Source organism: Triticum aestivum, chromosome 5D (assembly GCF_018294505.1).
Source record: "Triticum aestivum cultivar Chinese Spring chromosome 5D, IWGSC CS RefSeq v2.1, whole genome shotgun sequence".
Taxonomy (NCBI): domain Eukaryota; kingdom Viridiplantae; phylum Streptophyta; class Magnoliopsida; order Poales; family Poaceae; genus Triticum; species Triticum aestivum.
This window is the reverse complement of record NC_057808.1, coordinates 565,493,811-565,509,632: the sequence shown is the minus strand read 5'-3', so window position 1 is coordinate 565,509,632 and position 15,822 is coordinate 565,493,811. Positions and strand designations below refer to the sequence as shown.

The window sequence follows — 15,822 nt, the reverse complement described above, 5'->3', positions numbered from 1 at the left end:
ATCACCGTCACCACGCCGTCGTGCTGACAGAACTCTCCCGTGAAGCTCTGCTGGATCGGAGTTCGCGGGACGTCATCGAGCTGAACGTGTGCTGAACTCGGAGGTGCTGTACGTTCGGTACTTGGATCGGTCGGATTGTGAAGACGTACGACTACATCAACCGTGTTGTGCTAACGCTTCCGCTTTCGGTCTACGAGGGTACGTGAACAACACTCTCCCCTCTCGTTGCTATGCATCACCATGATCCTGTGTGTGCGTAGGAATTTTTTTTAAATTACTACGTTCCCCTACACTTCTACCTCCACCTCCTAGTCGCCGTCTCCTCTGATTCCGACCTCCGCAAGCATGCCGTGGGCTACATGATACTCATCCTTGGTAGCGGCACCACTGCCTACTACTACTTCCACTTCCCTGTTGATGAACTCCACGTATGAACGTGTTGCTTGGCTACTGCCTCTTCCCAAATTCATTTTTTTTTGTTATCCCAATCCACGCACCTAGGTCGAACTGTAGAGATGAGTCTTTTTTTTTTTTTTGCAGGTAAAAACTTATATTACTCAAGCATCAACCGCACAATCCTTCTTACATAACTCAATGACTTCTTGGAGGCCAGAGCCCAACCAAACTACGGTTCTACTACCAGTTCTAGCAAATTTAGCTAGGAAATCACTTACACAGTTTTGACCACGGTTGATATGAGTAATACGAGTCATACGAAGAGACTTCAAATGCATGATCTCCTGCACCAGCGCCGCATAAACTGACCTGTTAATTCCACTATCATTCAACATGTTCACCGCTAGTATCGAATCCATCTCAATGCAAATTGTGAGATCCGGACGTTGAATGGCTAGAGATAAACCCTTCATGCACGCACTTATTTCTGCTTCAACCTGATATAAAAATCAAGTGGGCATGTAGATGGTACTCACGCTACTCAAACTACATCCCAAGAAGCCACACGATGGTGGGATTAACTGCCCATCGCCTTCTGATATGCTTTGTCTAGGATTAGATATGTTGCGTTAAAGAAGGGTAGAAGTCATTCTATCTCTCGCGAACTCTTCTTCATCCCTGCTCAGCAATCCTTGTGCAATTGTATCCATAGAAGTCATCACAGCAACAGTATTTGCTTTTTTCAAAAAAATTCCCAGAATTTTCTTGTGTAATGAAACTTAGCATTAGAAAGGAATCAGAAGCGTTGCGTGAAAATGTGAACAAAGAATATAGGCATAGTTACTACCAAGGAGTTGACTTTGATATCATTCTAGCTACTCCCTCCATTCCCTTATATATGGTCACAAACTCAAATTACATGTACCAAGATAAAATTAATGACCGGTTTGCAACCAATTTTTTTTTATTAACCGGGATCATTAATACGCCGCATGCATGTAAGAAAGGAATAAGAAGAAAGTAGCTAAGTGTCATTATGATTACATGCATGCAAGTATTAAACAAGTTGCTAGTATGAGGAAACATCATTAATTTTTGTCTCGATCACTGTTGGTGGCCTTATATAGATGCAAAATGTATTGTTTATAGTGGCCTTGTATAAGGGAATGGAGGGAGTATAATTTTCTGTTAAAGTTCTTTAGTAGCCCAAATTTTAACTTATGATTGCAATAGATCAGTATCTGCGCATACTACTATTAGAGGATGACGCCACCTCCATTGGTGAAGTTGACATCAAAAGCAAAAGTGTATGGTTCTATAGTCTATCAGTAAGCATTACTACAAAACTGATGTATTAGCAAACATTTTTAGTAAGCAAAGACAAAAAAGGAGACGGGCCTTGTTGCATGTTTAAGGTGAACTTGCAACTGGCACAAAAGGGTATGCTAGTTGCGCGTCAAGGTATGGCTTGCAATTGGAACAAAAAAAATGGGGTGATGCCCAATTGAATATCAAGGTTAGACTTGCAATTAGGACAGAAAATGAGACGGACCCATTTGCATGTTTGGGGGGGGGGGGGGGCTTGCAACTGGGACAAGGTGGGTGGGGCCACCCCAATTGCATATCATGGGTGGACTTGTAACTGAGACATAAAATGGGTCAGGCCCAGTTGCATGTCGATGGTGGATATGCAACTGAGACCAAAAAAAAGTGTTGCCCCCCAAATTTGTGTGTTGAGGACGGACTTCCAACTGCGACAAAAACTGGGTTGGGCCGAGATGCAAGTCGGTGTTGGACTTGCAACTGAGGCAAATGATTCACCCCGTCGCGGGTCGCATATCGAGGGGGGACATGCAACTAGGGAGAAAATGGGGCCAAGTTTCATGCCAGGGTTGGAGTTGCAACTGGGACAAACATGGTTTACCCCCCCCCCCCCCCCCCCCCAAAAAAAAGTTGTGTTAAAGATTTGCACAACTAGGATAAGAACAAAAAAGACGGCCTCGCAGTTGCATGTCAAGGAAAGAGTTGCAAGTAGGACAAAAATGATCGAACCCCCAGTTGCGTCTCGAGGGATAAAAATTGAATCGGGCCCAGTTGCGTATCAAGAGGTGGACTTGCAACTGGAACAAAAACGATGACCCGGTTTTATGTGTGGAGCTGGAGTTGTAACTAGGACCAAAAAAAGTCACTATTTAGAAATCACAAAATCTGAAGATGAAAAAAGGGCAAAGTGGGAAATATTGATTTGAGGTCACTCATTGCATCATGCTTGTCTGCCATCTTCATCACGGGCACAAATATGAAACCACTAGTTAACTCCATCCTTCCCGCTCGAGTCAACTCTTCTCCAAGGCAAAGGGGAATGGGACAGACACAATGAGTAATGAAAGCAAGGAGGCGACGACCAACTCCCTCCGTTTTTTAATATTTGTCTTTCTAAAGATTTCAACAAGTGACTACATACGAAGTAAAATGAGTGAATCTACACTCTAAACTATGTCTATATACATCCGTATGTGGTAGTCCATTTAAAATCTATAAAAAGATAAATATTTAAGAACGGATGAAGTACAACACAGGCAAAAAAAAGAATAAACAAACTGAAACGGGACCATAAGATCACATCGCGAAAACAGCCCAACAAAAAATGCACCACGAATGGGCCAATAAGTAGAACATCGACGCGCGCGACAAAACAATCAACTATCAAAAAATTTACGTCATTTATGGTGAACAGATGACAGAGTGGAAAAAGTTCACAAATTTAAGACAAATAAATAAAGAAGAAAAAAGGAAAAAAAAAGTGCATGGCTAGTTGCATGTTAGTGATGGACGTGCAAGCTCACAACCCCTGTCAGTCCTGTTATAATCGTGTTGAGAGCCATGCAGTTACAGCCGGCTAACAACGCTTACGGTAGCAAGTTTAGTGGTGAACATGCATTTTTAAAATGTTGAGTATGTATTTTGTATTGCACGTGTATTGGAGTTGTGGCCCACCTCCTAGTCTTGTATAGTTAAGGTGGAGGCTTTCCCTGTATTATATATACGTGCACCAGCACCCCATCAATACAACGTTCATTGTATTGCAAATCTCTCCTTCCACATAAAACATAAAATTGTAAAAAAAATGAAATACTACCCATATGAAAACGTGGTCAATTTTTTTAAAAATGAATTCTGTAAAGTGTTTGCGCACTTCAAAAAGTATTTTGTATGAAAATGTTGTGGACTAAAAATGTAAAAGAGAAGAAAAACAAAAAAAGAGTGCGTTTCTGTGCCACATCCGAACAAACTTTTTTTTCCCTGTAAATGAAAAAGAAAAACATGAAAAAGACCACAACCCGCTAAAAAAATTAAAAGGCCACAGCCCGTACGTACAACTCAGTAGTTCCGATGGATCCTTGCCTAAAAAGAAGTAGTTCCGATCCGCAAGGTAGGTTCCAACCCGGCCTAATTCTCCTCTCCTGCTTGTTTGCAGGCCTGCGACGATGACGGCTTCCCTCCGCGCGGCGGCGACGAGGATCCTGCGTCCGGCGGGGCAGGGGCTTCGCCGGCTGGTCCACACCCAGCAGCAGGTATCTTGACCTCCGTTCCATCTCCGGCTCGCTGTTTCCCTTGATTCTTGCTCCGATCGGCGCAGGCCCTCCGTTCTACTCGGCATGCTATTCTAGTAGTATGTTATAGATCATCATAGGGATGAACCGCTATCTTTAAAACATGCATCTTTTTCATTTCCATCTGGATTTAGATTGCTATTTTGCTGTGCTGGTAAATTTGGCATCTTTTTTTTCCCATTAAAAGATGATCAACTGCCTAGCTGAATTTCTATGAACTGGACCCAGCAAACCTGAATTACCTTTTTCTTAAGATTAGATTAATATTCGCTGCACTCAGACATTTATTTTCTAAGATTATTTGGGCATTAATTCTTAATGCGGCTTCGTTGTTTTCAGCAATCTAGATCCACCGGTGCCTTGGAGGACGGACACCGTGCAGCGCAAATCTAGCAGAAGAAGGAGGAGCTGTACGATCTCATCGCCCGCGCTCAGGCCAAGAAGGTCGGCATATTTTCCACGACTTCCGAGGGAGATAGACATTTGCTCCGGATTCTCTGCACACAAATCAAGCCGAGACCAAATGACCCTCAATGGTAGAATATCTATCTATCAACCATATTTGCTCTGTTTTCCATCTGCTACAGGAGCTGACCCTTGATGGTACAATATCGACCATGTGTAGACATAGATATTTGCTCTGTTTTTCCTCTGCTACATTAGTTGATCCTTCATGGCACACGATCTACCATATGTCTCATCCCACCTACGTACCTGCAGGCGCTGGATAACTACCGCTAAGAAGGTGACCGCGCTGTGTTCCGCTGCGATTGTTCTTGCTATTGCTGCGTTCACTCTTCCTGACTTAGCTACTCGTCCTGAATACAAGCCAATGAAGTGAAAGATGAATGGTATCTTGTTTGATGGAGAAGCAAGACAAATGTATATCAGTTCTATTCCAGCACTATATATTATGTGTGACTCTGAAAATATATGTCTATGATCTGTCACCTATAACTTGAGTATTCTTATTTCTGGATGATTCATGATCGCATTGTAAGATAATTTGTGATGTCGCTGACATGGTATCTTATCCTTTCTGCTTGAGTAATTTGTATGAAAATGAGTCTCATGCATTGTTGTTGGCGAGAGCAACGGCAGAGATCCCCTCGGGTGCTGCTTAATACTATGTCAACGAAATTTCCTTCTTCCCAAACGCTAGCTGACGCGCGCGCATGATCCACCCATCACGAGCCTCGCCGTCGATGCAAAAGGTTAGTCACAACATAGAATCCCTGTTTAGTTCCCGTTCCCACACGACTAAGCACCTATTGTTGCATGCTGCATTGTCAAGGGGGAGATGAGGAGGGGAGGGGGTGGTTAGGGGCAATCATTTTCTTCCTAAATCTTGCATTGGTCTTGGAAGGCGTGGGCAGCACCCACCCACGAAAGGCAATAGCACTGAATAAATTGGGCAATAAGAGGACTATCACTGTCAACAATGTAGGACAACTCTTTTGCATCATTATGTAGGCAGCTTTGCATCATCTAAGTTACACACACAGTACTGATCTATCTTGGCCAATGATTTTCGCAGCCAATGTTCAACCTCCAGACAGGGGAGTGGACAGGTGTTATGACTTATGAATGGTCCAGAACCGGTGCAAGAGAATGAGGATTATTCGAAACTTGAACGCGGGTTATCATTGGCTGAGTTGAACGGTTGGTTAGTTATGGTTCATCGATATGGTCAGTGAATTAGTACTAAATAAACTAGCTTCTGAGTGGTGTTTCGAAATGTAATAATACCCTGCTCCTAGTGCAACATATGTGTACAGCTATGGTCAGTTTGGAATAAACAAGCTTTTGAATGGTGTGCTTCATAACATAATACTACTACTCAGTTCCTGAATAAACAAGCATTTAATACTTGTCTCACATTTATGTCGTCCCTGAATGTTGGAATTTTTTATTCAGTGGCACTAAAATTTTCCTCTAGTGCGGCCGAAGTGTTTTTTATTTCTTGTTTTGCGGCCGAATTTTGTTTTGGTCTAACCGAAATTAATGTCGAGTGCAATTGTATTTCCCTTGATGATTGTAAGGACATTATTATTTGAGTAATACAAGTGTTCCCGCAAAAAAAAAATGTCGAGTGCAATTGTATTTTGTTTTCAACAATATATTTCCATCGGATCGAGGATTGCTTGCCTCCAACGTTACAGTTTCATTTTGCTTAATGAATTAACATGCAGCTCTCCTGCATGGTTTGAAGAAGGGAAAAGAGGCATACAGTTGGCGCTAAAAAGCTTTCAGGGTCACCTTTCAGCCTCTCCTGCATGCCTTGGGCCTAGCAGCAGCGAGAAGATTAAGCCAAAATTCAGTAACACATAGTACTGTATAATACAAGTGCCAAGCACTAGCATTTTCATGGAGTGCAAATTTCAGTTGAATCAGAAATGTCACCCCATGCATGTTTTCAGGCAACCAAAGAAACCCTCCATGAATATCATCCATCTTGTGGCAAAAACTGAATACATGAAAAGATGGAATAATTCAAAAACCACCCCTTCCTACAGAACCAGCCTCCACAGATGCACAATGCCATTGCGTCTTGCCGATGGGCAGCAGCAAAATCCCACCTGGGATTTCTTCTCCTACGAGCAAAGATAGACCCGCCTATTCTGACACCAAAGCCTCCAGCTTCTTGCGGAACTTCGGGATCACGTCAGCTTTGACGCACATCACCAGGCCCATCTCCTTGTAGTTCTTCAGCTGCATGGGCAGCCGACAAAAGATTGTATTTAGCAACATTTTCTTAATTTCCGCAGGCAGATAGGTGTAATCCGCATCGGTTTTGTTTCAAGAACAATATGAACAAGAGTTCTAAACAGAACAAAATAGCAACACAAATTCCGTTCCTACTACTCAGCATGCTTGTCTAGGACTAATTGTATTTCCTTGGAACACGATCTCTTCCAAAACTGAACACAGGAATCAGCAAACAAACATATGCACCACCACACAAATAAAACCTTGCACACTTGCAAATGATAAATAAGTATGTACATGTCGAAACATAATATAAAGCATGGAAAGATTGAACAGAACTGACCTCTTGCTGAGCTGACTGTTCAGCGCGAATTGGAAAAGTAAAAGACCACGAACTAAGCTGAAAAAAAAAGAAAGAAAGAGGTGTCAACACCTGTCACAGAAATACAAAAACAGCTAATACCTCAGCAGGATGTTTTGATACCTCATGGAAAATTTCGTCCTCCAATTTCGGGTAGATAACAGGTTCATCCTCATCTTTGTTGTTCTTTGCCTTCTGCTTCGGAGGAGTTTTTCTCTGAACAAAGTGACAGAGAAAAGTTTGTTGGTATGAACAAACAGATTGCCAAAACAGTAGCCTCTATTTCAATATCAAGGGCAGAGTTATTCTTGAACCAGACCAACACATTCGACTCTACTGATTAACAAAACATGCCGCTTTGTACATTCAAGCAAAGCAGACGGCGGTCATAAGGAAAAGGAAACGTGATGTATATTGAGCTTACCTCCAAGATTCTGACAAGCAACAGGTACTGCTTGAATCGGAAGGAGTCCTGGAGTTCTTGTGTTGGCTTCAGACATGCAGGCACAGTTGCAAGTTAATTAAACACATGAAAGATGGATAGAACCAAATGTGCTTGACAAACTGACAACCCACCTCATCTTCTGTCGCCCAGGAAACCTCGTCAAACAGCGAATCGTACATCTTAGGCACCATTTCATAAGGGAAATTCACAAAGCGCCGGCACACCAGCAGGCCGACAGTGGACGCTTTCTCTTCCAGCAGCGACTTGAGCTTCTTCTTGGTGTCCTTGTCGCCACAAACAGCAAGCAGATATTCCTTCAGATCCTTGATGCAACAGTTCTCCTGCAAGGCAGCAGCAGCAAAGGTGTTCAGTCTGAAATCCACCAGAGCATCCACTAATCAGATGACACGACCTGAGTCAATTGTGCATCATACCCCGTATCTTCCCAAATTGAGCACGGTAATGAGACCGAAGAGGTCCTCATCGTCGTCGCTCTTGTCGCCCCCATTTGCTTCCCCATCCTCATCCTCGTCGTCGGCCATCTTGACAACGGTGCCGACGGTGGTCTGCTCGAGGACGAGGTCGACGAAGCCGGTGAGGTCCCAGGGCTTGGAGTCGAGATAGGTCTTGAGCAGCAGCCTGACGCCGTGGAAGTCGGCGGGCTTGGGGTCGAAGAAGGCGAAGTCCGCCTGCACCGTCTCCATCTGCAACAAGCGCCCAACCAAAGCATCAATCAGTCTGTATCGCGAGCCAAGAAGAGATGAATCCTAAGAGGCGGAGGCAAAGCTAGGCACCTCCTGCGACGCGTCTTCTCCGTCGTCGCTGCTCGAGCACTCCAGAGAGCTGTCGCTGTCGCTGTCGCCGTCGCTGCCCGAGAGCTCCTCGTCGGCGTCGCTGGTGCGGCGCTCCTCCTCCTCCTCCTCCTCCACGTCGCTGGTGGGCTCGGCCTGCTTCGCGCGCTTGGCCGGTGGCGGCGGCATGTCGGCGGTCTCTGGCGAGCGAAGGAAGGGTTAGAGGCGGGTTCCGGAGGGGATTTGAGAGGGTTTAGGAGCTTACCTTGATGGGGTTTGGTGAGCGGCAGCCTGGAGAAGCCGGAGGCGGGGGAGAAGAGGAGGGAGCGGGCGAAGGGGGAGAAGCCGGCGAACGGGGATGGAGCTGGGCGCTTCCGGCCGGCGGGCATGTCGCGGGCGGTGAGGGTGGCGGCGGTGACCGGCGGCGCTGAGGGGAAAGGGGAGGAAATAATCGGAGTCGGCTCCGCAGCCCTCGCCTCGCTTTCTCTGGAGCAGGCTGGGCCGGTATGGTGGGCTGACAATAAACCTCTAACCAGGCCTGGTACTTGTGTCTTCCTTTCAGAAACACCTAGGCCTCGTGAAGGGCACCGTGTCCTCTCCTTTTTATTATTTTTATTTTACGTGAACCACGCGTGGCACAAAAAAAATATGCTTATAGATGTCTCAGAAAAAAAATGCTTATACTCACCTAGTGCTTGGGCTAAACTAACACAGCAACAGTCTCTAGCATATTAGTAGAATGGATTGGATTGTCTAAAAAAATAAAGTAGAATGGATTGGATAGACTAATAAGGCATATATAGGGGCACGTTTAGGATATGTTTGGTTAATGACCATACATTTGAGAAACTTTGTCATAACCGTAACTGTGGCAGATGCTCATTGATAGTACTAGTAGAATGCCCGTGCGTTGCTACAGGCTACAATGCATACAAATGATTAAGGTTGTCTCCAATGTCGAAGCTCATTTCTCCCTCATACGTTCAGCCGTGTTCAAACGGGTGCCCAGCAGACTTCCCAAATTCAACCGTCCGGGCTCCCCCAAATCCAGCTCATATGTGGGGAAGAAATGTAGTTGTCCGGACTATATATTCGCCATGTTATCCCCCATACGTTGTTTCAACACAAGAACTCCACCCTACAACACACCCTTCCCACTCGGTTTCCCTATAGCAGGACATTTTTTGCTGGAACCTTGTCCATTAAAACCGGATGACGCCTGTAGAAGATTATAGGATGCAACTCAATTGTATTCATGGGAGTCTGTTACAATATATATAGGGGATGTCCTGCGAGCCAGGGAGGCGGCGGCGCCATGGCAGATAAGGCGAACTGTAATGGTGTGGAACTCGGGGTGCGGGCCCGCATATCACCCCCCATTCTTCTTCTGGCGACCACGGCCGGGAGTGGCGGGCGGGGTTGGAGCAGGCGCGCGGGGAGGCGGCGGGGGCGCGGCGAGGCCACCGATGGTGCTGACGTGGAGGGCCGCATGAGTCACCTGCCTGGCCGAGTGGCAGAGGCGTTTCTCCTCCATCCGCAGGTAGGTGACCGTCTTGGCTAAGGCGGGCGTGAGGAGGGAGAGGTTGGAGACGGACTGGTTGAGGTCGGGGTGGATGCCGCGGAGTAGGTTGGTGAGGAGGACGGAATTGTCGATCACCATGTCGACGTCGCGAAGCTCATCGGAGAGCACCTTGAGCTTTGTGCAGTACTCATCGTTCGTGAGATCGTTTTGCTGCACGGTGGAGAACTTGCGTTGGAGAAACACGCGACATTAGAGCTGGTTGTCGAGAAAGAGGTCGCATAGCCGCGTCCATATGATGTGCGTGGAGGGAGCAGAGGTTCACCATGTCGAGGAGCCCTGGCGACTTGGTGAGGAACCCTCGCGACTATGGCGCACGGCAACCAAACACGCAACCAAACACGCCCTAAGCAGCACCAGAACGAGCACACAGGGCAGACCACGAACATCAGCAGAAGTACGGGCTGGCCACGAGCAGCAGCATGCACCGGCAAGAAGCAACAACAGGGGTATAAGGCCAACTCCACCGCGCGACCCCAAACGAACATCTGTTTTACCCAGATTCTGTCCGCTTGGGTAGGGCAATGGGGTCGTATCCGAGCCTGTCCTGGGATGCGGTGGCAGCGCGCCCAACGCGCGGACGCATCCCGGCCGCATCCTGTCCACGTACATTTTTCTTTGCAAGCCCTTAACTTTTTTTCATCATTCATTTTTGGTACATGGGAATACATCACCAAATTTTGACTAGAAAAGCAAGACCAAAGAAAACAAGAACCACAAGAATACATTTTAGAAGATAACCAACTTTCATAACTGCTCCTGTAAGTTGGATTAGTGCCTTCTCGATGCATTCATTGTTGATCTGCGTAGGAGGCTCAATCTTGCATGCCTCTTTCTTCTTCGAGTCTAAAGAAGTAGAGGTTGCTTCCTCGCATTTAGTCTCATGTCTAGCCTCTAATCTAGCAACAAGTGCACTAGTCTCATCTCTAGCCTCTATGCTAGCTAAAAGTGCACGAACATCTACTAAATTGCGCTCTATCAATATATCGATATACTCTTCTTCCCAATACCAAAACTTGTATCCATGCTACACAATAAAATTTTAAGTTAGCACAACTAGTTAAATCCAAGAGCACAACCGAAGCTAAAAAGAGCACATACCCCATCGTTTAAGCACTTGATGAACACCCATCCGGGATGTTCCGGCATTGTAGACACGTGGCACACGACCTTCTTTGGGCAGTGGTCGCACTTAATGAGTGGCAACAGTGCGCCGACGAGCTTTTGGGTAGCACCGAGACCGGCCGACCGCCATTCGTGTATCTGCCGGCGGACCGCCGACAGTGTAGATCCAAGCGGCTAGAGGAGGAGCCACTACCTGCTTGCGGCCTTGCGACCTTGCCAGGGCCTTCCGGCCCGGTGCCCGACCAGTCCATGGCGCGACGCGGCCTCCCACAGCCGGGCGAGCTCAAGACCGACCGGATCCGGCCGCCGGGTGCGCAAATCAGGTGGCCGTGGTTGGGTAGCTCGGGGGTGCCGAGGGGAAGGGGCTAGGCGAGTGCGCGTCCGAGCTGCACAGCCGCAATGGCGGCGGCGACGGTGAGGGGAAGAGTGGGGAAGAGTGGAGAAGAGTGGAGGAGCTGCGGTCGGAGGGAGGGAGGGGGGCCGATAGAAAAAGGCGTTCATGTGCCACCGACGGGCGGGCCAGGGGAGGACACGCGCACACGGCCCGCCCGTCCGCGTGCTGTCCGTTTTACCCCAAAAGCGGCGCAAACTTGGGCCGGGATGTGTCGAAAGCGGACAAAAGTCCGTTTGCACCCACGCGCTGGGCCGTCTGGTTCGTCCATTTTACCCCAAACGAAGGAACGCGGACAGAATAGGGTCGCGCGCAGGAGTTGGCCTAACAGAGCGACCATTCTAACACTCGTAATTTTCCTAAGGAGTAACTATCAGAATCTAAGCCAATTTTCTTGGAAGAATATCCCAATCAAGTAGCGCTTGTTGGTTATGCAACCACCTTATTGGCCTTTTTCCAACTCATAAAAGTATTTTAGATTGATTTTTAGTCAATTGTTTTCTTGACACTCGTACAATTGTGTTTAGTCAATTGTTGAAGATTTCTATTTTCAATATCCATCTCCTTCCATCTACTTGCGCTCAGTGTGGCAGCTCTCAATCCAAGAAAAATCCCCAGCTGAAAGAATTCAGAATCCAAATTAGTCTTTGATAGATAATAATGATAATACAATCAAGGACATTCCTTGAACACCTACGGGGATTCTCCTTGAAATAAACATGGCAGGAATAACTGTACACACATGTTGACGATTTAAGGAGTCAGTGAGAAGAGAAGGGGGAAGTAAACGAGGATATGTCAAATCTGCCTGGGAAGTAAAGTACTATTACCTTTTTTTTTCTCAGATCCCATACTCCATTTACATAATCATAAACTCTGTAATTGAACGGATTAAAGAATAGGTTGCCATACAAACATTACAACAATGTTAGTAATGTAGCTCCTGTGACATTTCACAAGAACAGCATTTTTCTGCACTTTGAGTACAAGATTTCCTACAGAAGATTTGTGCTGAAGCTTGAAACCCGTAAGAACAAAAGACAAGACAAGCAAATAAGGGTTAGAAACCAAAGCTCTAAGAACCAGAATTCAAGATGTGATAATCCTATGATGTTGAGATGCGCATCTTAGCACATTGGAAAGTGTCTCTCACTTGATGAATATAATTTCAAAACACGATTTAGTCTGCAAACAATCAGAATCAGGTCAATGGAACAATGGCATCTGAGATTTTTTTTTTTTTGAGAACACGCAGCGGCGCGAGACGGCATCTCAATTTGGCCTAGGGAGCATGTGAGGCGGTCAACCTTGGTGAGGCGCAAATGCGTGAGCATCCCATCTAGGGTGTTCTCCCTCTCTATGTCAGTCGAGGCCGGCAGGCGGCCAACGACTCCACCATTTAGTACACAGTGTATATAGCAATGTTTTAAATAGCGGGCTATGAAAAATAGCGGCGGGCCTCCAAATCAGCTTTAGTGGGCTATTTGTGATGGCGACCATTTAGCGGCACCCTGCTGAAAAGGCTATAGCGGAGCTTCCGCTATAGCCGGCTATTTGAAACTATGATATATAGTGTATTTAAAAGAAAAAAATTTCCACCATAACATATACTCCCTCCGTTTCTAAATATAAGTCTTTCTATGGATTTCAATACAAACTACATACGAATGTATATAGACATATTTTAGAGTGTAGATTCACTCATTTTGCTTTGTATGTAGTCCGCAGTGGAATATCTAAAAAAAGACTTATATTTAGAAACGGAGGGAGTAGTACTAATTATATTACCAGAAATTCAGTGAACAAAAAGGTTAACACATCTACACATATTTATATTGAGCTTTTTGACAGAATTCGAAACATCCTAGATGTCTCCTTACTAATCAACTCCCCTTTTTGCTTTGATTATTCACGCCTCTATACAAATCAATTTGGTCTATTATCCTTAACAGTATAACGTTCAAATCACTTTCCTCCCAATTTATTTACTTGTCGCAATATTGGTATCTTTAGACCCAAATAACAAAATACTATTACTAAGTAAATTCAAGAGAAGTAATGCACGTAGAAATACTAAGAAATTAAGTGCACCTTCATGCGTGGATTGGTAGTAGGTTTTTACAAAATAAAAATTGCACTACATACACAGATAAAAGAGAATTTAAATCTGACATGCATCCTAACAAGATAAAAAATAATATCCCCAAACTCACATGGGTAAGCAAATTAATTGTGGATACGTAGATCCTTTTACGTGTGCATAGAAATAGAAATATAAATAAATAAACCAAGCCCCAGCATGCTGACCTTATAGATGACTGCAAGGAAATTGTTTCTCTTGTTTCATTGTGAGAGTGGATAGGATTGTCTCCTTTCTAGTGCCTACAAAGCAAAGACCAATTGACATAAGATTGGAAGAAGGCTATGCCGCTGAAAAAGTGAGCTAGACGGGGTTGCTGACGGCAGAGACATGCTATATGTACCAAGTATGTAGACTGTAGTGTAGAAATGCATCATGTTTAACATCAGGACATGCTATGTATTAAGTTGACAGTAATAATTTCCAGGCAGGCAAAATTTAAGAAAAATGCTGCGTGAATCTGAATTGCACACTAAATGATTCAGAATTGAATCCAAGAACAAAACTAAGAGTGCTCCTCCGTCTAAACAATCCACAAGTACTCGTTAAACTGGAATTATTTATCACCTTCACTTAGCCATAGTAATTCTGAAGACTGAATTTTAGAAACAACAATTCTAATAATCATTACAACAGAAAGTACCCATATTCTTGTTTGAGGCTATCGGTAGTAAGACTTGAGGGTTTTCCTCCGTTTTTATTTCTTGGTGAAATCCGACTATCAACTCTCGATGAGGATAACTGGAAGTAGCTGACCAGCAGACTCGTAGCAACAACACTATGCTGAAAACCATATGCACTGTCACATAAAAACTAATTGTATCTGAGTGACTCGTACATAAGTGTCCTACTGAACAACTGAGCAAAAAAAACACAACATGCAGATAAAGGTGTTATTCACAAAAAACACAAGATGGTATTCCCATACCTGTGCAGATTGGCGGTGTGCTAGCAAGATGGATGATGCTACCGTCGGTGTTGGTAGCCATCTTCCCAATCACCATGAAGAAAAATATTCAACCATAGCCCGCATAGCAAACACATCTGCTTAGGAAAACGTATAATAATTTGTAACAGATCATCGCTTTTGTTGGTACTGCTGCTCCCAACAGAAATTCACCAGACACACTTCATCCAAATTAATAGTAGGGCAAGGGACAAAGGACAAGGCCATACCTGCGATCACAACAATATGGAAAATCAGAACACAAAATTTGAATTGATTTGGTAATCTTCCCCTGAGTGAATAAATGAATTTGCTCACACAATCTCAAGCACTTGATGCCGCTACGGCCCGGCTTACAGCGGTAGAAGCTGCAGCCCTTGCTGAACGGTAATTTCAGCCCCTTACACTCTGCACCTATTGCACAGATGACAGATCACAATCACACCCATTGCACTAAAAAAGTACCTTGGAGCGCAAGTTGTTGGAATCAGTAGCTGGACAGCTAGAGCGTCGATATTATTTAGCTCTCCGGTACTTCCTAGTTGCAAGATAACAATGCTAAAACATGACGCTGAAGTGAGCAATTGCCTAATTCTTCTGCCCCAGGTGCAAACTCTCCCAAACCTTACTCATGAATGGACACACAGACCATACATTGTCAGATTTTCAAAGATCATTTAAAAGTCTCGTACTGCCAGTTCCACGTGATGATTCAACACTTGTTTAAAGAAATTCCTAAGCCAGTACGGATCTAGAAGGCGGGCTAGGAGCTGATATAGGAATCGTACCATTGATAAAAAAATGTCGGCGATGTTCTTGTCCCCTCCGAGACATTGCAGATGTCGTTGGTGACGAGGCTCCCGTAGGATTTCTCCTCTGCCTCTTCACGGCGAGGTAGACCCCTGGGGCGATGGGGAGGACCATGGCGATGAGGATCTGGTGGGGACTGGGGAGGGAATTCACGCGGCGGCAAAGGGGGCGCCATCCGGATCGGCGCAAAGCGAGGTGATGGCGGGAGAAGGTGGGGGTACTGGTGTGGCACGTCGGGGTCGGCGATCAGCAAGATGGGATCGAGATGCGGAGGCTTTCCCCAGGATTGGTACGCCGGTGCGCCGCCGCAGCTCGTCCGCCACATATGCGCCGCCGCAGCTCGTCTGCAGGCGACATCAAGTCAAGGCTTTGTGGTGCAGCGGGGTGGTTCGGGGGAGAGGGGATGGATCGGGACGCGGTGAGGGATGGCGAGGCGGCGCTACAGTTAGGTGCGAGATGGCGGCGACGGCGGCATGAGGAATCCCAGCGCGTGCGAGGGGCTCGAGGACAGGAGC

At 45.7% G+C, this 15,822-nt stretch overlaps 2 protein-coding genes and 1 long non-coding RNA gene across 4 annotated transcripts; 1 reads left to right on the top strand and 2 right to left on the bottom strand.

Moving 5' to 3' along the window:
• Positions 1-3,791: 3,791 nt before the first annotated feature.
• Positions 3,792-5,015, top strand: LOC123126280 (uncharacterized). Its single transcript, XR_006461629.1, has 3 exons — positions 3,792-3,971; positions 4,350-4,546; positions 4,731-5,015. It is a non-coding gene; the product is annotated as an uncharacterized lncRNA (long non-coding RNA).
• Positions 5,016-6,326: 1,311 nt separating this feature from the next.
• LOC123126279 (protein BCCIP homolog) lies at positions 6,327-8,787 on the bottom strand. Its single transcript, XM_044546643.1, has 8 exons — positions 8,582-8,787; positions 8,320-8,516; positions 7,960-8,229; positions 7,657-7,866; positions 7,505-7,570; positions 7,204-7,296; positions 7,063-7,119; positions 6,327-6,722 (listed from the first exon to the last, which is right to left on the bottom strand). The coding sequence occupies exons 1-8, from the start codon at positions 8,703-8,705 to the stop codon at positions 6,627-6,629; spliced, it is 1,113 nt and encodes a 370-aa protein (XP_044402578.1). The 5' UTR covers positions 8,706-8,787; the 3' UTR covers positions 6,327-6,626.
• A 5,792-nt stretch (positions 8,788-14,579) lies between these two features.
• LOC123126278 (uncharacterized) lies at positions 14,580-15,606 on the bottom strand. Of its 2 annotated transcripts, XM_044546641.1 has the most exons (3): positions 15,286-15,606; positions 14,816-14,911; positions 14,590-14,727 (listed from the first exon to the last, which is right to left on the bottom strand). In XM_044546641.1, exons 1-3 carry the CDS (start codon positions 15,419-15,421, stop codon positions 14,630-14,632), a joined length of 330 nt encoding a protein of 109 aa, XP_044402576.1. In that variant the 5' UTR covers positions 15,422-15,606; the 3' UTR covers positions 14,590-14,629. The 2 variants fall into 2 exon arrangements, 1 of the variants encoding a protein (XP_044402576.1); XR_006461628.1 differs by lacking the exon at positions 14,816-14,911 and having other exon boundaries at positions 14,580-14,727.
• Between the last annotated feature and the right edge of the window lie 216 nt (positions 15,607-15,822).